Source organism: Macrobrachium rosenbergii, chromosome 3 (genome assembly GCF_040412425.1).
Source record: "Macrobrachium rosenbergii isolate ZJJX-2024 chromosome 3, ASM4041242v1, whole genome shotgun sequence".
Taxonomy (NCBI): Eukaryota; Metazoa; Arthropoda; class Malacostraca; order Decapoda; family Palaemonidae; genus Macrobrachium; species Macrobrachium rosenbergii.
In genome coordinates, this window is record NC_089743.1 from 23,586,747 (window position 1) to 23,610,976 (window position 24,230).

Consider the following 24,230-nt stretch of genomic DNA (forward strand, 5'->3'; position numbering starts at 1 on the left):
AACCCCCCCGTGAATAGCTAAAATCTGCGAATACATAAAACCCCTCTAAAAACACTTAGAACTGCCCATTTTGATAGTTTAAACACAAGAAAAACCCTGTAAAAATGCTTATACCTGAGTATTTTAATAGTTTTATTACAAAAAGCACATTTATTCATGAAAATTATCTGAAAATACAGTAATTAGTGAATATTTCACAGTGAAAAATACATGAATGGGCGAATTTTCCGCAAATAATGGGTAGATATGTTCCATAGAGAAACCCGCAATCACGTGAGTCCATGGTGTGAGAACGCGAATACGGGGGGTTTACTGTATATGCCAAGATTTCTCACCCTTTTTTTTTGTTCACTTACAGTAGATTTTTAAATACAGAACATAACTGGTAACTATGGACTTCCAGAGTACTAAGATGTTTGTCTTAAAAACATCATACAGGAATTAAATATACAAGATTATATCACTGCTTTTATTTTACCCAGTTTCTTGGAACATGAATAGAAGACATCATTCTGTATTGTTTAGATATACAAAGCATAATATATGAATATTTTTAGCCATAAAATGTGAAGCAACTAAATTTTTTTGTATGCTTTGCAGACTACTGCTTTAGCATGCTGGTGTCTCTTGTTTCTATGAAGCGTAGCTGTTTTCTCTTCATTTTCTTAATCTTTCTTGAATCTTTAATCTGAAAAAAAAGGAGATATTGTACATCACTTTTTCCTAACAATCACGGCCTGCAAACTCTCAACACTGCTGAATAAGAACAAAACTATCTGTGAATAATCCTCAAATGCATTGTAACAAATTAACTATGGATATGACAAGATAGAACAAAGTTAGCTGTTACGCCAGCTGTTCCTTTAAACTTAGTCTGGTATGCAAATCAGTTTATAATTTATAAACATTTAAAAGATTATAACATTCCTCAACACACAAACCTTTACTATAATGAACATGACTAATTATTCTAAATGGGTCTAAACAGCAAAGAGGTAACAACAGAGGATATGTAATCAGGACAACTTCTCTGGTGAGGAAGAAATAACTCGCTTACTCACAGCTAGCCAATCATTAGTGAAAAGCACAATAAATCATATCAGAATGGCGAGAAACTAGAACTCAAAGTAAAATAAAATATGACTTTTGCAATATTAATGATATGAGAGATATATGAATACCAGAAAATGTAAAGCTTTATCCTAGATACAATAGCCAAACAAACAGATACAGGCAATGTGTGTAAAAAGTGGTGCATAATTACTGGTGTTGGTATTATAGATTCATAATGCCCAAGTTAACAGGAATGACTCTCATATCCCTATATATGGTGAGAATGATAGAATGATGAGTTCATTCTCATTGTGCGAGCGTGATACCAAAAACTAAGCCCCTCTAACATCACAGAGACCAGGAGGAGAAGTAGGTATGCACACATCTGCCAAATTACACAGAGAGTTGGCAAAGTAACCTACCTGGTTAATATGTTTCTGCAATACGACTCAGTTTATAGGATGTATAGCATAATGTGCCACAATAAGAGATTATCAAAGTGATATTCTTGATGTTACTATTTAAAGTACAATAAAAGATCCTACCAATGCAGTATGAAGGTATCTATGACCACTGTCTCTGATACATATAACAGAGGTTGACTGGCAGTGCAAAGACCTTGCTCAAGAATTTGCAAAATGGTGAACTTGAGTTTAATAAAAAAGAAAATTACAAGAATTCTAACCTCATAAACTTAACTTCCTGGGTTCAATATTCAAAACGACTTCATGAATCTTCACCTTGTCCTTGTTCCAAGTTTGGACAAAAAGGGACAATGGGGAGGTGTGCACATGCTAACCACTAGAAAATGGAATATACTTTTGTGTTTCAGTTAGGTATTAAAGAGTAGAAACAAAACCTTCAGTGGGACACAGAAAAATGCATATTCTGTTGGTGTTGTGGGATAAGGCAAAATTGAATTGATATACTTGTCCACTGTTATGAAATGCTCAAAAATTAGATATGAGTGTCATAAATAAGTGAAATGGACAATGAAGATTTAAATGATCCTACAAAAGAAAGTAAAGCATGAGTTCTAAGTATGTAAATCAATAACAGGGAGAACAGATGAAACACAAGAACCTTATTTAAAGCTACAGATGGATGCCACTTTCACATGGAATTCTACAGTAGTAGCAAAAGACCTAACTGGACATGTTGACAGAGATTAAGCTAATTTAACATTGCAATGGAAGGTAATGGCTCTGGACAGAGAAGCCAAAAGGGAGGATATTACTATTAATACAATATGCAGTTGGAGAAACACAGGGATGAATAATGCACTATGCACTGAATGTAACAGACTTTGGCACATGAAATATCTAAGACTGCAAAGTAAAAATAAAGAACTTTTCATACTGAAAATATATACTGTACCAAAAATGAAAGGCAAAGAGAGGGAGAAGTCATGTTATGATGGAAGAACAGGCCTTCAAGAAGGTAAAACATTTCTGTTACCTTGGCAACAATGCAGTGAAGCCAGTATTGGGATGGCAGCAAGAAAATGATTAGCAACTGCATTGGTAAAGTGACGTTAGATAACTCTGACATTAGATGGCAGCAAGAAAATGATTAGCAGCTGCATTGGTAAAGTGACGTTAGATAACTCTGACATTAGATTGGTAAAGTGACATTAGATAACTCTAACTACTTGAAAAGATAAGTGCAACATTTGTAGTCTGGGAAAAATGTATTTCAAGTACAATTTAACTTCTCAATGAAATGCAGTCATACACTCACAAAGCAAATGGATGAGTTTGAAGAATATGACCACAAAATCCTGAATTTTATGGCTGGAGTGGATTAAGATCATATCACAAATTAGGAAGCTTCTAAGAGAAATAGTTTCCTGATGCCAGCAAACAGACCGATTTAAAAGACTGATAGGATGAGTACACCAAGAGGAGAGAGGAAAAGTTAACCAGTAGACAGAATTGACAAGATGGAAACCAGTTGGAAAGCTAGTAAAAATCAATGTGAAAAGCACAGCTGCAGACTTTGGACCAGGCAGGAATTCCAACAGAAAGTTACATAAAAATGTTGACAATGACGATGATGATGTTAACTTCCTATCACATAAACTACCCTTAAACAAAGCATTGTCTTGCTTCTGAATCCCTGCAGACATAATTATCTTTACAGATATAATGGTGGGGTATACAAAATGGCAAGGAGTCTAAGACTCACAAAAATAACAATTTTTAAAGTAAATTGTATTTTTCCTAACTATACAAACCCGAGGTCCTTTACATTAGGAGATACTTTCAGGCGTAGGCTGGAAACGGCGTTAAACTCTTGAACAAGGTGGTTAGGCAGTAACTACCTCCAGGTAGGCGGGGATACCCGCCTGCCCGGATGTAAACATTCCAGTTTGCCTTTGGCCCAGGTACAGATTGAGGGGTGGCATGAGGTGGGCATAATTGTAAAGGACCTCGGGTTTGTATAGTTAGGAAAAATACAATTTACTTTAAAAATTGTTATTTGTTCCGACACAATATACAAACCCTCGGTCCTTTACATTAGGAGACTCACTTATTGGAGGGAGGAATCTGAGAAAGTCTCTCTGAACTGACTGGAGTTCACCACCTTGTCTTCCCTTCCTGGTCGTGAGAGCGAGGAAGGGAAAAACTGCCTCTGACAAAAGATTGGGTTGTAAGAAACGCAGGATCAGTTGTCAGACTTCTGGGTCCCTTTGCATGAAAGAGGAAACGTCAGTTCATGCAAAGTAGGCTGGGAAGAATTTGACGTCGGATGACAATAAGGCAAATACAAGCATTGGGTTGTCTCATAGTCATGGTCTCCTTCCTCCCCTTGCAAGAGGAAGGAGGGGTTGCTTCTATTAACCTTAACGGAAATAGAACGGGAGCTCCTGTTATGCGCTTATCTGCCTCGATCGCCCGGTCCAGCTTGTAACGGCATTTCCGCTCCTGCCCGTGGGAAGAGAGCCAGGATGGGGAGAAAGAAGAGAGGCCAGTCACTCAACCTCCATTCTCGCCATCACAGCCGTACAACATAGGCGAGATGCAATCCTGTCCCGTTAAGGGAGCTGGATAAGCTACACAACTTGTTGAGCAGCCACCACAGGACCCAAGGAAAAAGTGTCCAAGGACTTGTGTGCAACATCCCAGAGGTAGAAGGAGGTGAAGGTAGTCTGTTGGGACCACACACCCGCCTTCAGCTCCTGTGGTACCGACATATTCTTCCGGAATGCGAGGGATGGACCAAGCCATCGACTTTGTGAGCTCGGTGAAAGGTACCGGTATCGTTGTCATCAGCTGCCAAGTACCTCCTTGATCGCTTCACGAAGTCAGGAGGAAGATGTGCCCTTAGACACTTCTTCCTTGGGAGAGACAGTACTGGCGGCGTTGGCGACATCCAGGTTAGGAATGTCGAACCTTTCGGAAAGTACCACAGCTCCCAATAGGACAAAGTAACAATGATCTGGATCATCGATACAAAGTCCAAGGAGGAGGGGAACAAGAAGGACTCGAACCCAACAGTCGATGCCAATGGATTTGGAGTCCACCTCGACATCCGAGAAGGATGATCCCCACCCTGTTCTTCCATCTTCTACGCCAAGGCCAGGGTAACATGAGAGATGGACCTAAGAGGGCATATCTCTATCCGACGACTCTCGTAGGGCGAGTGCAGAGCACGGACAGGAACCCTAACGAGTCGCATGCCACCCAGGAAACATTCCTGGGACAGCATGACTGAAGAAGCTTCGTCCGTAGCTAACTCTCGACTAAGGAGACGAAGGCTACTTCAGATAAAAGACTAGGTCGCAAGGGCCTACATTCTTCAAAACTGAAAGGGAGAGAAGCAGCCCTCGGCGGAGAAGACGAGGAAGTCCAGACTTGACAAGCGACTCTGACCCGGGAAGAAGTTCCGACAACGACACCACCAGCGAAGACGGATCCAGTCCCTGGGACAGTGTTGCAGAGGACTTCAAGGGATATCCAGCTATATCTGTTGCCGCTCAGCGAAAAAGCCTGTGCTTGCAAGGAAAGCTGGAAAGTCTCCCAGTCCTGAACCCACAGGGATGTACTGCCTCAAGAACCGCTTCTTGTGTAGCTGCACAGGAGGATGGGTCAAGCGGAATTCTTCTCGATGCCTCGGCAATCAGTTCGGAAGGAGGGGAAGTCTTTAAGTATTTGTCTGTAACTCGGGGTGAGCAATGTTTGTGAACCCCTAGCGAACGGACAAATACGGAGGGAAAAACGTTGATATCGAGTTTTCACCAAAAGACAGCATGCCTCAACAGAGCGGCCCCTGGTCTGGTATGAGGGAGCAAGAAAACACTACTGACTTGTGTGCAGGGAGGCAACAGAAGGACGGTAGGGATTTCTCAGTCCAGCAGTCTCTGTATGAGTCTTCGTGAAAAAAGAGTGAGCAGCATGTTCTGTCCCGATCACTCAAACCCGAGGCCAGGCTTGCCTACCAATACATCCCCACCAGGGATGCATCTGGTTAATTGAGCTGTCGAGTGTGCAATAGAACAACACTCGAGTACCTTCAAATGTCGAGATAAAGCAGGGGGAAAAAACGATTGCCTCCTGTTTGTCGACAAAAGTCACTACTGTGGTTTTATTGTTCAATGAAACCAGTGAGTACCGCAAAACCCATCCTGGATTCTCGGACGGCCAAAAGGCTGCCCTGAGCCCAGGACGGTGACGGGAAGGTATTAATCATCTCGGTCGCACAAATTCAAGACAAGGTCTTTACCAGTGTGCGCCTATTCCTCAACCTGTGAATCTGTGAGTAGACACAAGATTTGAGGGAAATATGAAGGCATATTCGAAGGTTCCTATAATCAAGCATTAGCCTAACTCTTTCCTCATACCTCGAAGAGGAAAGAACGGGCAAAAGGAAGCAGACTTCCATTTTCGACCATGGGGAAGCTTCTGCAAGATGACAGGGAACCGAGACAATTAGCTCTAGCCGGCTGGCATTTCCCGAATCGGGAGCACGGGAGAGGCGATGGAAAGAATTGCCGAGACCTAAGGGAAATAGATACTTCTCCTGAAGGAATCCATTCCCAGGTCTCGGCAATGTTGCTGCCAGCTCCAGAGACTCGATAAGCATCATTTTGTCCAGGCATCAGCAGTTGCAATCTTCTTCTGAAGCCTAGGACTTCTTAGCTAAGGAGTTGAGGTGGGCTGGCTTGAACCCAAGGTCGAGTTGAAATGATAAGACCCAAAATTCTTGGCCATTGTCCAAAGGACAAGGCAGTGCCCTAGTGGGAACCTTGATTACCAGGGTATCTGGCAAATCTCTGAAAGAGAAAGGCAGAACCAAGTAAAGGTTCGTTCCCCAAAGGGTCGAGCCAACTCGGGACTTACGAAACTGGAGATCCGAATTGGGACAAAGTCCTTCTTCTTAGCACCAGAATTGCCCAAAAACTGTGGTCAGCAAGACCCTCCGAGGCAAGAAGAATTCATATTCTGCCGAGGCAGGGGTGGAAGTTTGGTGTTTCGACCTGAATTAACTCCATCGAAGAAAAGAATCCATCAGGTCGAACGTTTCTCGGAAGACAGGACTGCGGCGGTCCCTGACATTCTCGGCCCTCAGAAACTGCAAGGGTTGCAAGTGATGAAGGTTATTCATTGGGGAGCCGCGGTCCTGTCCCAGGGATCCTCGCGCCCGACACTATCAGCGCTGGTTCCCGAGAACACGGGGCGTCGTGCCGAAGAGGAAGACCCTCGCTGTTCCGATCGTGAAACCCTGTACTTCTCCCTTGGAGGGAGACCTGACAGATCCCATGAAACCCTTCTCAGCTACCTGGTTATAATACTTAAGAGAATCGGGGACCGATACTAAAAGCACGCCAGGCAGCCGAACTCCGAAAGAAAATTTCGTGGAGCTCTCTCTGTCCGTCTCGCTCCTCTCGGAACAACCAAAGGAGAGGAGAACAGGTGAGGAGAAAAGAGTAGCCCTACCTGTCCTGCCAGAATGATAAGCAGGAGAGGCGGACCGTGAGCAATAATCAACCGAAGGAGATTACTGCCACACGGGAAAGAAGAGCACCTATGCCGTGGCAAAGTGCTTTCCTGGGAAGAGCAAAAATTCACTCGAGCATACACGAAACCCGAATCGGAAAAAACCGAGTAGGGCCGAGCCGAGCCGAGCCGATCACGAAACGCGATCCAGCTGGTCGGTATCGGCAGACTGGGAGGCAGGCGAGATGGGGCGAGCGAACGAGCCAAGCCAGTCTGGCAAGCCGAGTCAAGTCGAGCCGAGCCAGTCTGGCAAGCCGTGTCGAAGTCGAGCCGAGCCAGTCTGGCAAGCCAAGTCGAGCCGAGCCAGAGCCAGACTCATAACTGGGCAGGCCAGACTCGTCTGCTGTGAACAATTGCTAGTTTCCCGAACTCTAAACTCCTTCGAGGCGAAACCGAGGCCAAGGCCCTCGAGAAGAAGGCTCATAGGGAATTCTGTGTCTGCTATCTTGCATGCTCGAACCCTAAAGTTCGAGACACAAGAACAAGCCCCGAGCAACCGAAGCAGCTGGCGGGCAGAATCGAGACACCTGGCGTCGCGGTACACCGACACCTGGGTGTCCCGGCGACCAGACACCTGGGTGTCCCGGCAACCAGACACAAGGGCGTCCCGGCAACCAGACACCTGGGTGTCTACCTGGGCGTCCCGGCAACCAGACACCTGGGTGTCTTGGCAACCAGACACCTGGGTGTCTACCTGGGCGTCCCGGCAACCAGACACCTGGGTGTCTCGGCAACCAGACACCTGGGTGTCTCGACACTTTCTCGTCCCATGCCTCTCGTAAGGAGAGCGCCGTGATTCATAGAATTCGAGCTACCCATGAGACTTCCGAAAATCGGGAGCGGCTGCTTTGTTACCTAATAGATTAAAAGAGCCAAGCACAGAACCAGTCTTAGATGCAGACTTCCAAGACTGGCAACGAGGGAATGGCCTCGAGAGGCCGTGCTCTCGCGGCCCCCGAAACGCAAGATCCCACAGGAAAATGCGAATCGGCCAACTTGTCTTCGGAAGAGTGTCAGTCCCTTGGAAGTCCCGCAGGACTCCCAAAGTGAATCTCTTCCTTGCTTCTTCTGGTGTTCGAACCGAGAGGTTCGAGACACCAGGCTGGGAACCCGACCGAGCACTGGCAAACACTCGGGAGCGCTTGCGGTGCTGGCAGGAAGAGGAACCGAGACACCTGGGTGCCTCGGCCTTTCTCTCGCACTGCTCCCGAACTGGGCCCAGGAAAATCTCTCCAGACCAGATCGGGATACTCGATATTCCATAGAATCTCGAGCACTCGAGCGGCTCGCGAACGAGCGCCCGGCAGCCCCCATCTTAGAGGCGGAACCTCTAAGACTCGGGAACGGAACGCAAACTGAGGTCTGCGCGCCCGCGGCTTCAAACACAAAACCCACGGCTATGCGAATCGGTTCCCTAACCCGAAGGTCGGGAAGAGCCAACGAGAGACCCACTGCCTCCTCGGAAGGAGGCAGTCCCAAATGTCCAAGGGCATCAAGGGAAGAAGCAGCATCCTTCCTTCGGCCGATGAAGGTCTGCGATTCTCGGGACCTCCAGGACCTCGGGAGAGGAAGGGAAGACGCAGCAGAAGACGAAATCGAAGATAAGATGAAGAAGACGGCGGCTACTTCCACAGGACAGCTTCCTTCATCTCCACTCCCACATCTTCTACAGGATGGTCGACCACGAAACATCGTAACCTCCAGGGTAGTCCGGCAGGAACACAACGGACGCGGGAGAAGCATGATCAGGACAGCCGATGCAGGAGCTACAGCAGCAGATCGGAGGGCAGGAGCTACTGCAACGGCCAGGAAAATCACCTCAACAGGACCACTTCCTAAATCTTCACGCCGACATCTTCTACAGGATGGCGGACATCGTGAACCTCTGGGGCAGCTAGCAGGAACGCACGGAAGCGGACCCGGCACGACCGCCAGGAGCAGCAGGAATGATCAGGACAGCCGATGCAGGAGCTACGGCAAAGGTTCGAGAGCAGGAGCTATGCAACGGCCAGGAACGTCACTTCCACAAGGCGACTTCCTTCCCTTCACGCCCACGTCTTCTACAGGATGGCAGCAGGCAGGAACACAACGGAAGTGGCCCCGGCACGACCACTAGGAGAAGAAGCGGGCACGATCAGGACATTCGATGCAGGAGCTACGTGGCTGTTCGGAAGGCAGGAGCTAATGCAACAGACAGAGTGTCATTGAAAGTCACCAGCATCGACAGGAGCGATCAGGGCGGCTGCGACAGGAGACCAGGAGAGCAGCCCCGAGACTGTCGAGAGTTGACACGAGCAAAACACAGGGAACAGCAGGAGCAGATAGACCACAGATACGCAGGAAGCATTGCAACAGCATACATGAAAACCAGCAATGACAGCGATCGAACTACATCAGCGGGGAACAGAGTCAGAGCGATTCCGACGTGGTAATATGTCATCTAATCAGGTATTGTGGTCGATCCCGAAGCAACACTGAATGAAAGTCGGGACTGCTTCATGCAAGATATTCTTGATATATGATATCCAGCCAACTACTGCTGTCTCTGCAATGCTCACTGTCAACCTGAAAGAAAAAACAAATATGATTAGTAGAGGGAGGCTCCTCCCGCTACAAGGGGAACAGCCCTACGCAGCGTTAGGAGTTACTCTAGACGAGGTTGCTCGCTCCCTCCCCCTTCCCCCGTGTCTTCACCCGACGAGCGGCGAAGAGGGCGAAGGAGAGAGAAGGAAGAACCTACGGGGAAGAGAAAAAAGGACAGAGGGGAGCCCACCAAGGGCGCCGTGGAAGCGGAACTTATCGACGACGCCCGTAACCTCCCACTCAGCCCGCAAATCTCTAAGCGCAGGCGGAGACAAACACTCAGCAAAAGAAGGAAGAAATTAGTGATGCCCCTTACACACGGAGGGCGGAAGCCCAAGAAGGGACTAATCTTACGTCCCGATGGATGTAGAGGAAGTGAAGAAAAAGCGTCCCAAACTAATCCCGAAGTACAGGGGCGCCTCTAGTATTACGAAAAAGGGCCGCTGGAGAGAAGCATTACCACTTGGCTCGCTTACTCCAGCTATGCCCTTGGCCGTCAAACCCCAGACACAGGCAGGGAACGACGGCTTACACAAGGTTATCACAAATCGTGGGTTTGTATTACCAAATATCAAACACGCAATATATAAACAAAAATACAGAAAGATCCCACCGTAAGAGCTTAACGACAGTCAGCAGAGAGAACAAAAAATACGTCAGCAACAGCTGACGGCCGAAAGCAAACTGGAATGTTTACATCCGGGCAGGCGGGTATCCCCGCCTACCTGGAGGTAGTTACTGCCTAACCACCTTGTTCAAGAGTTTAACGGCCGTTTCCAGCCTACGCCTGAAAGTATCTCCTAATGTAAAGGACCGAGGGTTTGTATATTGTGTCGGAACAAATAACAGCACCCAAAACAACTAAGCATTAGCAGAAGACTAACATGTAGAAAGATTCTACTTACACTTCTAATTGTAAACTTAATACTGTACCCAGTAAAGGGTGAAAAGTGACTATTTTCTACAACTCAATGAATAACCTTTGATCACATGGAATCAAAATTCACTGATAAAAATTCTACCTATCCCAACCAACCATTGCCTGATGCCAAAAGCATCTTCAAATTAAGCTCAAATTGAAATATAACATCTAAAACCTCGCTTAACAAACACCCAAAAGAAGTCTTGGTCAACAGCCCTCAGCTAAATGTGGCAACATCAACAACAAAAGAGCTGTTGCTGGATTATGATATCGACTTACCTCAACCTCTGGCTTTCAGTATTCAGTATATTGTCTAACACACCACCTCTTAACTGGTAATTTTTGGTGTAACACTCCCAACTAATTTAGTTCCAGCTATATCACCCTTGGCACACAAAAACTCTTTATATGTCTATATAAAAAATATAAACTGTCTACACATCTATATAAAAAATATAACTGTCAACATGTCTATATATAAAAAATACAACAACAGCCAAAATAAGAGTCATCATCATCATAGTTAGTTACTAGACAAGTTCACTGTCTGTCATCACAGTTGAAAATTACCATGAGGCCTTACCCACACCAGCTAAAATCATACCATGATTCCTCCAAAAGAATGTCTATTCACAGTAAGGCTGTGAAAAAGGCATCAAGAAGGGATAAGGAGTAACAACAATTTTTAAACAGACAAAATCACTTTCTCAACATCAAAAAGAAAAAGAAAACCATAGTAAAGATATTATTAAGTATTGTACCACACACAAGCATTTTCTCTAGATATCTTAAAATCTCAATCACTATAAAAAAAGAGCACCACTAACTTTTACCAACAACATAACTCGGCAACCACTGAATCTGACAATAATTAAATATGAATAAGAATGCAATTTCCAAGGATAAATATGCTGTATTTGTAAAAAAAAAAAAAAAAAAGACTCTAAAAGTTAAGTAACCTTTGTTAAGCTTCATTTACTCACTGAAAATTTAGCAAACACTAACAAAATGAGAAACTGTTGTGGCCTTCTGTCACATTAAGTTAAACATTAAAAACCACTAGCTTTTGACTTTTCCATTATAATTATTGATTGTTATTTTGTTGCAGAATCCTGTCAGGTCTGATTTTCATGAGAAGTAATAAAGTCAGGATACAGCAATTAAAAGCTCTCAAGATGGCAACACTACATGTAACTCTTGAAGGAAATCACACTAATCACACTGCACTCCAATCACTCATTTACTCATGCACTGTATACTTTTATGTCATGCACCTATGATGTTGGCTCGTTATCTGATCTCTTGGTTGTATACAGTATGTATGTAAATTTTAGTGGAGAAGAATAATTTCTTGCAAGTGCAAAGTTAATACTGACATAATTGCTCTTTGTCTTTTTATCACCTTGGTACAATTGAAAAGATATACAGTATAGTACTACATTTACTCAATGTATCTCTGAAAGGAAAAATACAGCCTGGTTATGATCACAGAAGGCAAGCCATTGCTGGATAAAGCAATTTGATGAAATTTGGAAGTTTTTAAAATACAGTATTTGTAAGTTTGCTACTCAGGTATCTCATCAATTTTGATATCACTGATGCATAAGGTGAATTTGGATACTCACCAAAGCTTGTAATGTAAATTTATTGCTTATAGGCCTCAAGGCATAAACTGACATCTCATATTGACACTTAGTAAATTAGAAATGTTTTATGTGTTCTATAAACCGTTTTATAAACTGACTTTATTGTTAGAAGATCAAGTGATCTGAAGTGTCCCTTAATGCAATGATAACTGAGCATTTGACTGTCCAGCCCTCTTAACACAATACACTTTTTCTTGAATAAAAAAACTGTATTCAAGTTATTTTCTATAAAATTATTGTTACATCTGATTACAATAAATAAATCATGCCCATAAGCTTCTTACTCAATAATGTTAAACAAATTAATTTTAGCAATACAAAATCTTGCATAATGAAGAGCCCTGGTGCTGAACTTTCAGAAATGTTTCTTGCGAGATATTTAAATAAGTAATGGGCGACAGATTTTTCTTACATTTTTAAATGAATTATATACTCGTCAATAATGATTCATAGGCGAAGGCCTGTGATGGTGGTGTAAATTCACCCCTAGTGTATATCGACATTGATTAGATGATCGCTCCGAGGGTGGTAACCCCGCCATTCTAGATAGCTTTTTCTCTGGTATATTTAGCAATTTTTATACCTAGAAATGTGCTAATTGGAGCCATTTCACTGGGTGACACAGGTCTTCCCCCAGAAATAGATTTTTCCTTTGTCAAAATCCCTTTTTGGACACAGCAGATATCAATTTCTGAAGTAAAACTAGAAAAACAAAGAACATGCCTGTTACTAATCGGTGTGTTCGAAACTACATGTTAAAGATTTGGACATATATTTTTTTATGTAATTGTACACTCGGCAAGGAAAGTGAGGATACAGTTTTTTTAAATCTTCGGACATATATTGCTCAATAATGCGACATCTGGCAACTTTAGAGAGGGGAGGAGCTTCAATCTTATTGTGTTTGTTTTTTGCTTGACCTCCTGTAAATTTCAATCATATTCTACTGTTCTGAAATCATTGATACTTAAATGCAGTAGTAAGCTTTACAGTATTCGTTCAAGCTGTAATTTGCAGCGACAGTTCTGACCAAAATAAAAATTTTTTGACCTAACCTACAGAGTAACTTTACACAAATGAATTTATGACACCACAATGAACGGAATGCTTGCATAATCGGAAACGCGATCTTCCATAATGAAATCAAGAGTTAAATTTGAGCAATGTCCGACGAAAAACGTGGGGAACAATAAAGGAACGAATGCAATGTTATGACGAGAGAGAGAGAGAGAGAGAGAGAGAGAGAGAGAGAGAGAGAGAGAGAGAGAGAGAGAGTTGCTGTTGTGTAAGCCTAGGCCTATATGTAGAGCTACTAATGTCATTTTTTTTTTCTTTGAGAGATTGAGCAATACTATATTTGTATAGTGTGTTTTAGCAAGAGAGGGAGAGAGAGAGAGAGAGAGAGAGAGAGAGAGAGAGAGAGAGAGAGAGAGAGAGAGAGAGAGAGAGAGAGAGTTACTGTTGTGTGCCTAGGCCTATAAGTAGAGCTACCCATTTCATTTTTTTTTTCTTTTAGAGATTGGCCAATACTATATTTGTCTAGTATGTTTTAACAATGGAGAGAGAGAGAGAGAGAAACTATGGCAGCGTCAAGAAACATCCAGTTACTTGTGTTTTCCCGCTGAAGTTTCCGTGCTGCCCCTCACATCATTGAGAACACTCTTGCGGATTTAAATAGATTTGGTCAACCTACCCTAGCTGTCACAACATCTACTGCCATTAATTCCAGCTGACCTTTAACACCATGAAATACAAATATGAATGTGTAAAAATTAAATAAATTATCATTACCTCGTATGGTGATGCAATAATAAGCCTGTTCATAACAGAAAACGAGTAAATATTGCCGTTCTGATAAACAGTACTACACCGAGATATCCACACACTATCTTTTAGATCTCTATGAACGAAGTCATCTGAGAAATTCTGATTACTTCGGACATCCGTGGTGTTTTTAAGTATCTGAACGTTTTTGTTTTGCAGATTTAACATATATGATATAATTTGCAATGTATTTTCATATTCTAGAGGAAATTTACCGAGATTATTTGTTTTCTGTAAGAAAAAAATTACAATTCGATGAACAAAATCTAATGAAAACTGTATCCTCACTTTTCTTGCCGAGTGTACAAATAGAAGGTTTGAATTTTAAACAATTCACTCACCACTTGAACAATCTCAGATTTTCTTGCATTTTCTTCTCTGCGCACTGCATTCAATCGCTGGCGTTCTCTAAGTTCAGCTTTTTTCATTTTCTTTTCCTCTCGAATGGCATTCTTCACAGATAAAAAGTCCTTCATCTGCTGCTTGCATTTCATTTTTTTCGACCAGGATGACCTTACCCCTTGATCCTTGTAAACTGAATTGAATCTGGAACAGTAAATTTATAATTTTTTTTTTTGCACATCCTCAGAACACAAAAAAATTCACCAGAAAATTATATAGTTTACTTAGGAGAACTTATAATGTTAAGTGTAGAATATTTTCTTAGCCTAGATGTTATGAAAACTAATATATATTTCTACAACAAAATTTACCATAAGCCTATTCTAACAAAAAAAATTATACTGTACAGTGAATTTAATGGAACAAACTTTCCAAAGCTTACTTAGCTGTTTACACATACAGTACATTATACTAAGAATTCCTATATTCAATAACTAGAGTCAAAATCTCGCCATCAAATTCACGTCTACATAAAACACATTATGCGGAAAATATTCATATTGCATCAAAAGTAACATTCCTTAAACTCCTCCTACTATCTTCTCTTTTCAAATTTACCAGGCTTTGAAAGATAAAATTTAATAATTCTTGGTTTCTTTATCTTTCTGTATTATGAATGGTCTACATTTAACCAAAGTAAAGAATCCACAACAGAATTATTTGAAAAAATTACAGTACTTTATCAGCTTAGTTTACAGACTTCATCTCATCAGATTTCAGTAATTGTTGGATATGTCCAAGGCCAGAAAACTGATTTTTATATTGCATACCTATTAACAAAATAATCCACTAAGTACTCCAGACACATCAGAAGCTGATACGGACACAACCAACATTCGCCTCACTAAACCTACAAGTGTGATTCCTTTGTATCCAAGGTAACTCATCGTGTGTTAGTTTGCTTCATACCAAAATGCAATCTTTTACATCTGTGCAAGTATGGTATAATAAAATCTTGATACAGAGCATAATCAACCCAGATAAAGCACGTGTTTTTCCTGACTAATCTTTGGGTTTGCTTCTGCTATATTATTTTTTCTCCTTCATGAATCTCAAGCTCATATGAAATTTATTACTCATAGGCCTTGCAAAGGAAGTTAATTTTCAATGCTGTGCATCAGTGCAAATTTTGTTGATTACATCCATACAAAATTTCATTTTTCTCTAAGAATTAATTACCAGCTTGCAGTACAGTACTGTGGTTCATAAAAAATGATGAATGACATGGCCACACACATACTATAAAGTACATTTCTTAATACAAATTCTGTTTATTAAAATGGAAAGTAAGTATGTATTCATAACAATAAGCAAGACATCTGCAAATACAATAAAAAAAGTGATTGACGTCCTTTAAGTTCTGACCAACTAACTTAAGCTTATTATTGTCCATTTCCATGCTAACCTACATGAAATGCTACATAATAAAATGCTAGTTAATTGTGTACAAAATATATGTTAATTATTAAGACTATAAAGTGTTATAATAATAAAAGACATTAAAATTATACATAAAACTATTGAATTACATTTTTTCCACATTTTCAGGCAGTGTTACTTCGCCTATCACTTAGGTATTTGCTACTACCTGATATATTATTTTCTAAATAGTACACACTATTCAAATCATAAATTTTTAATAATTTTCTTAAATGAAGAAGGTTGTGAAACTAAATACAGTATCTATAACATTAGAAGTGGGCAGAATACTTAGTACAGCGGTACAACATCTTCTGAAGGTTATAATTATTAGAAGATGGAATTAGGCTGAAACATCGAAAAGTTCAGGCTATCTAGCAATTTTTTTAATATTAAATTCTATGATAATAAAAAGTCAATGAACATTCCTATTCCCATTGATAACAGAAAAAATGCATTATCTGAAATGTGTTTCTTTATTTCCTAGTTATTTACAAACTTTTACAAATGAACAATTTACAAAATACTGCACTGCTCTTAGATTACAACAGCTCCTGCTATAATCTTCAATGTCCTTAGCAATATGATTTTCAGTCTGGCTACCTGTTTACATACCTTCTAGTTTTTTTTGTCTCATCCACGGTCCAATGTACACCTTCACAGGGTGCTTGCTATTTCTTTCCCCTTTTTTAAATCTGAGGATTTTTCATAATCCTTTTTGTGGTCATTAAGATGATACTTGGTGTGACTTTTCAACCAGATCTAACAGACCTAACTTCTTGCAGAACTAATTTGTTGATGTTACTTAGGCTACTGAATGTTTTGTTTCTGTCTAATGTGGGTAGTGAGTTTGTAAGTGACCTTTTCACTCTGTGTAACTTCCTTATTCACAAACACTGCATCTAATAAAGTATTAGAGTTGATATGGATGGAAGAAAAGGTGTACATATTTCCTTTCCTTAGGAATCAAATTTGAGTTAACCAAGTTAAATGTGGAGGAATCATATATAAATCAAGTGGTATGACATACGGACAGATACAGTAAGTATGAGTTCCTCATTTTGTCCCATACTTACACATGTACTGTATATGTTGAATCCTACAATGTTACTACCTACCAATAACACAGAAGCAAGTAAAATAGCACTACGGAAGAGATACGATAATGACAATTTTACTTTCTTTAATTAAAAAACATAAGTATGTCAGATACACTGCTTGAAAAATTAATTCAGTAGGTCCTCGACTTATGGCGGAGGATTCATTCCAGCACCGCGCCGTTAGTTGAGTTCCGCCATAAGTTGGTTTTTTGCCGTTATTGGCGCTTTAAAGGCATTTACGGCGCCGTAACTTGATGTTTGGTACTGTAAATTGATGTTGCATCAAGTTACAACGCCGTAAGCGCTATTAACTTGATATCTATTCTTGCTGTTAGCACCGTCAATGGTGCTTAAAGCGCCGCGCCGTAACTCATGTAACATCAAATTATGGCCATAAGATCGAATACGCCATAAGTCATGTCGCCGTAAGTCAGTGACGCACTGTAATTTGGAACCACGGATAAAACCCTCACTTGAAGAGCAAGGAACTGACATTTTTTCTCAACTTTTGAAGGAAACAAAATACTGTACAGGGATCTGATATCAAATTGTACTGGAAAAGCATTCACAAGTTTATATGTATTTTCTTTTACCACAGTGAAAGCATGAAAGTGTACTAGTCAGTTTCTAAGAGTTTTAGAAAATGCATATCAGAACAGAATAGAGTATATTATTTAGGCCATAGGACAAGTGTTGGGACCTATGAGGTCATTCAGTATTGAAAGGGAAACAAACAGTAAGAAGGTCTGAAAGGTATAACAGGAGGAAAACCTGACATTTGCACTATGAAACAACTGTTACAGAGGGTTGAAAGGCAGATGGAAGAAAGAGAATAAGAACAGAGATACAGTGAAAGGAATGAAAGTTGCTGCTAGGAGCCTAAGGGAGGTTGCAAAGACCCTTAAGTAATGCCTACAGTGCACCATGTGAGGTGCACTGATGGCAGTACCTCCCTACGGGGGAATATGCAATGCAAAATACACAGAGGAGGAAATTACATGAGTAAAATTGGGTTTCATAAAACTTGCATACCAAGAATAGTTCACAAAAATGACATTTTCATATACTCGTATACTTACCATGTAATTACATGGCTAACATTTCTAACTTGCAGAGCAACTTTTTAAAAATTTGCAGTAGCGCTTCTTATGTTTTGTGTAGGTTACAGGCCCCGTCCACTATCAGGGAACACGGAAAACAATCTGACAGGTAAGTCAATTTGTTTGAGCCATTATGTCCATCAGAGAGGAGGAGGGCGGGCTCTGATTCTGTAATTACTTGGTATGTATATATGAAACTTTATTTCATTATGAAAATGCCATTTTCATATACAGGCAGTCCCCAATTATCGTCAATCTGGTTTTAAAGCGCTTGTCTAGCAACGATGATAACTGGATTTTCGGCACCAATATGCACCGATATCCAGTTATCGGCACCGATAAACACTGTTATAGCCAATTTTCAGTTATCATCACACTGTCGGGGACGGAACCCCCGCCGATAACTGGGGACTGCCTGTAAGCAACTTACTAAGTAATTACATAGCTGAATCCCACATTGAATGGAGGTGAGATACATGGACATATTCTCCCCCATAACATTGAGGCATGGTAATGACTTTGAAATAGAAAGTTTGCCAGCACTGAATGCAATGATAGTTGTTTCCTAACCTGGTAAGTGAGCTACTGCAGGTGAATAATGCCTCTGGTTGGTGCTCATCTTAACCTGTAATGGCGAGGCTGTTGAGCTATGGGTTGCCTCTACTTAAGTGGGAGCTTTGCAGTGGAGGAAAGGTCTGATCGCTAGCAAAGCATACAAAAGGTGCCCTTGCCCTGGGCGCAGTACCAAAATTAAAAACCAGACAACATTGTCACCTACTCTGAAAACATTTATAAAAAACACTACAACCTATCCACTAGACTGGCGGATATTCCAAGTACACTGTACCCCAGACTCCTCAAAACTCGAAATCCTACACCAAAGCAGAGACAGTAGGAGAAAAAAAGTACTTCCTATAATTCCTCACCCAATACCATGCCAGCCACCAATAACAGTCCCAAGGTACTGCAATTATCAAACACTGTTTCCACTTCCTTCTAATAGTGAGAGGCAAAAATAGACCTGCACTTCCAGTAGGTTAACTGAATAATGGAAGCCAGGGGCATTTTATGCCTGAATGCCAAAGAGGCGGAACTTCCTGGACACCACTCTGATCTCCTGGGAGGAAGCACTTGAAAATTTGGTTCTTGATCATTTTCCTGGCAACAGGTATAGGGCTGGCTGTTTTGAAAGTTTAAAACCCTCAGGAAGAACAAGGTGTTCTTTAGACAGAGGGTCTGATCCCACTTGCGATGAGGTTCGAAGAGCTGGAATATGAAGAGACTGAAGATTAACTGCTGATCACCTGACCCTTAATCATTTCTGCCCTATTCAGATGAAGTTCTGGGGACACCATCCTGACATCTGACTGGGCAAAGATTCTCTCTCTGGATCTTCATCATTACTGAGAATGTCCATCAAATTCTCAATAGTAAATGCCACAAGGACTAGGGCTTGGTCTTAGGGTCGAGCCTGCTTCTTGGGCAAAAACCTGACCTTTTAAGCCAGCAAACGGACTGTCTTCTAGCCTCAAAACCTACAGTTGCCTTTGCTCAAAAGTTCAGAAAAACACAGATCGCCTGAAAGCCATGCGAACAACCACATTGTTATCACCAACACCAACACTGAGTGTCATCACCGGCGCTGCCGGATTTTTAAGAGACGGACTAAACAAAGATCCAAAACTGTTCATTTGCGCTAATTTGATTTCTGAAAAGAACGCTTCTGATTTATCAGCCTAATGGTGGATGAAGAAAACATCCTGGAAGCTGGTGAAGAAAGGAGGAATATGAGAGGGGGAAAGAGCAGCGGTAGAGGAGGGGGTAGGAGAGGAGGAAGGAACAGCCGGTAGAGGAGGTGTGCCAATGCCACCACCGGAAGATGATAGCCCTAGCTTCCTTACGGCCTGGCTTTCCTATCCCTATCCCTAACCAGCTTTATCTGATGGGAACTGATTTTCCAAAACTCCTGACTCCATTCCATACATTCACTGCATGTGTTCTCCTGGGAACACTCTTTCCCTCATGCTGTACACAAAGAATGTGGACAGTCTTAAGTTTAACTAGTTTGGCAAGAGCACAAACCCCTTGGGCAAACTCTGGATCCCTGAAGCTTGAATCCGACATAGCAAGAATTTTTGGGAGCTAGGCTAGCTAGATAAATAAACAGGCAATTGAGTACTTCACCAAGGAGAGTCGACACAACTAAGTGCAAGCAGACAAAGGAACCCAAACAGTTTGAGGCAGGCGGACGCGCGAGATGCGTTTATGATGCCGAGAATGAAACTGACCTGGGTTTATGGGTATGTCTCCTGCCACGCTACCCCACCGGCATCCAGTGGGGTTGGGTCTCCATAAATTGTATCAGACTTCCAAACAAAGTTTGAAAATTTATATCTCGGACGTGTCGATTTTAAAGAGATAAAAGCTTTTACAGTGTTTTGGTAAGTCAATAATGAAAAAGAGGAAGGCGATGGTTCTTGGAGGTGGCAAACAGGTCTATCGTTGGCCTGCCCCACAGCTTCCAAAGATCCAGACAAACCAGGGGATCCAGGATCCACTCGGTGGGAAGGACCTGCTTCTGACGGCTCAGCTCATCCGCCATAACATTTAACTATCGCTGAATAAATCGGGTGACTAAAATCACTCGATTTTGTTTTGCCCATAGGAGTAGATCTCCTCCTGTCTGGCAAAGAGAAAAGGAATGGGTGCCACCTTGAATTCAGATATATGCTAAGGCCATGGTATTGTCCACATGTACCACCACTGTTTTGTTGCGGGCCATGGACGAAAAACACTGGAAGCCTAAGTGAACCGCTTTCAGTTCTCTCACATTTATATGTAAGATTTGCTGATCTGGGGTCCATGCACCAGATACTTTCTGATTCCCCAGTAGGGCTCCCCAGCCTAAGTCCGAGGCATTTGAATAAAAGTCTAGGTCAGGGATCAGAGGTTAAAGGGACTTAACTTCTGACAGCCACCACTGCAGGTCCAATTTGATCTCCAAGGCGACTGGAAACAAGTGAGTGCCCAGCTGTGTTTTCCTGTCCCAGTTGGCCTTCAGAAAGAACTGGAGAACTCTCATGTGAAGTCTGCCTAATCTGACAAACATCTCTATGGATGTCAGTCCCCAGTAGGCTCATCCACTGTTGAGCCAAGCAAGACGAAAGGGCTAGAAAAATCTGGACCATCTGGAGGCAGTTGGAAATTCTCTTGGGAGATGGAAAAGCCCAAAAAATCTGAAGAGTTTAGAGTCATCCCCAAATAGATCTCTTGCAACAGGTCGAACTTGGACTTTTGGAGATTGATAAGAAAGGCCAGTTCCTGGGTAAGAAAAAGAATCTTGAGTAAGTCCTCCATGAACTTTTCCTTCAATGGGGATCGAAGTAGCCACTCCAGATAAAGGTTGACATTGATCCCTATCCAGTGGAGCCTTTTCAAGAGAGTAATGAAGACTCGAGTGAATACCTGAGGGGCTGTAAAAGGCCGAAGCAAAGGACCCAAAACTGATATACCTTGTCCTGGAAGACGAACCTTAGATATTTCCTGGAAGCTGGGTGAATCGGAATGTGGAAGTATGAGTCCTGCATGTCTAAGGTTATCATCCAGTTGCCCTGGTGGATGGATAAAAGGGCTGAATGGCTTGTCTCCATTTTGAATTTTGTCTTCAGAACAAAACGATTGATGGCGTTTACATCGAGGACTGATCTACAGCCCCCTGATGCTTTTGGTACCACAAAAAGTCTGTTGCAAAACCCCTCTGTGCTGGTGTTCTCGACTTCCTCTATGGCCCTCTTCTGGATGGGAGAGGAAACTTCCTCCAGAAGGGCTGAATGCCTCTCTGAGCTTATCGAGTATGCTGACAATGTGATGGGAGAAGTGACTAATGGTGGGCTCTCTAGGAACAGGATGACATAACCCTCCTTCAAAACTATGATGATCCAAGGCTTTGCTCCTCTTATCAGCCACTTTTCCCAAAACTCTAGAAGTCTGTCTCCTACGGGTGCATGAAGGACTTCCTTCTCACTTTTTAGGCACTGTCTTGGCCGAGCTCTTCTTAATGGACTTCTTCGTGAATCAGACATTTGCACGGATCCTGAACTGTGGTCTAGGTCTATCTCCACGAAAAGGCTGCTGCTGCAGGGTTGAGGAAGTCCTGGCTTGAAAAGCGGACGAATCTTTGGGACGCTTCAACCACGGGGCCAACAAATCTTGAGTAGATTTTTTCTGAAGATCTGACACAATTCCCTTGACTGTGTCCTGAGGGAAGAGGTGATGCTGGTCCAGAGACAAGAACAGCAGGGGTGACTTCTGAGTCTGGGTAACTCCCTTATAAGTAAAGGAGCACCAGAGCTCTCTTTTTTTTTGGTACACCAAAGGTAAATAGGGCAGAAAGCACTAGAAAGTCACCTCTAGTGGCTTTGTTGGCACAGAACAAATCCCCGAGCCAGTCCAAGGCAATACCTCCCGCTAGATCATAGTAGTCCTCTACTTTCTTAGCCAGAGTGCCTACTGTCCAGTCCAGAAAACTAAGACTTCAAAAACCTTGAAAATGACTTTAACTAGACAGTCTAGTTCCGCAAAAGAAAACATTATCTTTGGCGACGAGAGTGCAGATCAGTGAGAAGAGTCGATGAGACCGGAGAAGTCTCCTTGGGAGGAGGCAGCGACCCCCAAAGGAGGTGCTTCGCTGGTCACGTAAGATAAGTACCTCCTGCTTACTAAGCAAGAGGGAGGAAAAGCAAAAGACGCTTTGCCTTGCTACCTTTTGGCTGAAAGCCAGTCTCCCGTCTCCCTGAAGGACTTCCTAGAGGACAAAGAAAACACCATCTTAGGGAGTCTTGTCCTGTCATCTGGTTGACTCATTAAAAAGGTTGAAGCAGGCAGGACCGGGGCAGCTGGGGTGAAAAAGGTGGGAAAATTCGCCAAAAGATACCGCAACAAAACCACATAAGCTGAAGGAGGCGCAGGTTCTTGGTCAACTTCTTCCTATTCTGAGGAAACCAGGGACAGGATAGCATCCTGGGAAGTCTTGGGAGTGGAGGGAGCTTTCTTTAAGAAGTCCACGATTCGTGCTAACTGCCGCTTAATAGGAGCCAAAGTCAGCTTGTCATGATCCAAAGGTGAAGACAAAGGAGACCGCGGTCTCTGAGCAGACTGAAGATGATGATGAGTGCCTGGGAGCGGGCGCTTGTCACTCAAAAGCGGGTGCCATGTTCTCAGAAGCTGGCACCGGGTGCTCGGGAAGCGGCGCAAAATGTTTGGCAGTGGACGTCAGGCGCTTGTGAGCCAGGTGAGAAGGCCTCCAGATTGTCCCATGTAGACAAAATTGGATGTTGATGGACAGAGACAGAGACAGAAGGGTCCACAGCTTAACTTCAAGAAGGCTGGCGACTGATACAAGACTTCTTATACCGCTTAATGGGAAGTGGATCTGGACAGCGACCAACATCCTCGGAAGGGCATTTAAGCGGTCAGGATGAGTCTAGGTACCATTTGCAGCACTTCCTGTCCATGCTGTAGCCGTTGAAAGAGCTTGAAGATAACTGATGCACCTCCAAATACGCCTTTCCAATGGCTGTCTGCCAACACCTGATATTGTGCAACGGAAGTGGCTGAGGGGGGCAACTACCCATGGGCAAACCCCACCAGCCTCCCTTGGACTTCTGGTATGTCTTCTCTCAGGTTCAGGGGAGCAGGACAATGATCTTTGTCTAGGAGAACCAGCGGGATGGATAGCCACCTCCTCCACTTGCACTGCACTCTCACTCATCACTTTCTCCGTATACACTTTATCCATTATCACTTTAAGTGACTCTCCTAACTCTGCCACTTTACTTACTACCAAGTTATCTTCTTATCAAACCTGGATTCAAGACTGGCAATGGCATCAGGGTTGGAAGCAAGGGAGCCAGGCATAGGAGTAGGAGGTTGAATAGTACAGTTATGTGAAGAAAATATGATGTAATAGAGAAAAAAATATGAAAAGAAATCTTTTAAACACACTTTTATTAAAATGCACTAAAAAGTTAAAAATAATTTTTGGAGACACACCAGGATTTTCTTACAATTAATTATATCTACAAAAATAAAAGCATTTCACTGCCAAATCCCATGAAGGAAATGCTTTTATTTTTTTTTTTTATACTTTTAGTTTTGACAAAAACTTTAACTACAGATCAGTG

At 42.5% G+C, this 24,230-nt stretch overlaps 1 protein-coding gene across 1 annotated transcript in view; it reads right to left on the bottom strand.

The window, feature by feature from the left end:
* Positions 1 to 455: 455 nt before the first annotated feature.
* Positions 456 to 24,230, bottom strand: part of LOC136853144 (transcriptional regulator ATRX homolog) — a 40,815-nt gene continuing 17,040 nt past the window's right edge. Inside the window, exons 2-3 of the mRNA XM_067128457.1 lie at positions 14,369 to 14,573; positions 456 to 688 (exon numbers count right to left, since the gene is read on the bottom strand). Coding sequence (XP_066984558.1) covers positions 602 to 688; positions 14,369 to 14,573 — 292 coding nt within the window. The 3' untranslated portion in view covers positions 456 to 601. The remainder of the gene's footprint in view (positions 689 to 14,368; positions 14,574 to 24,230) is intronic.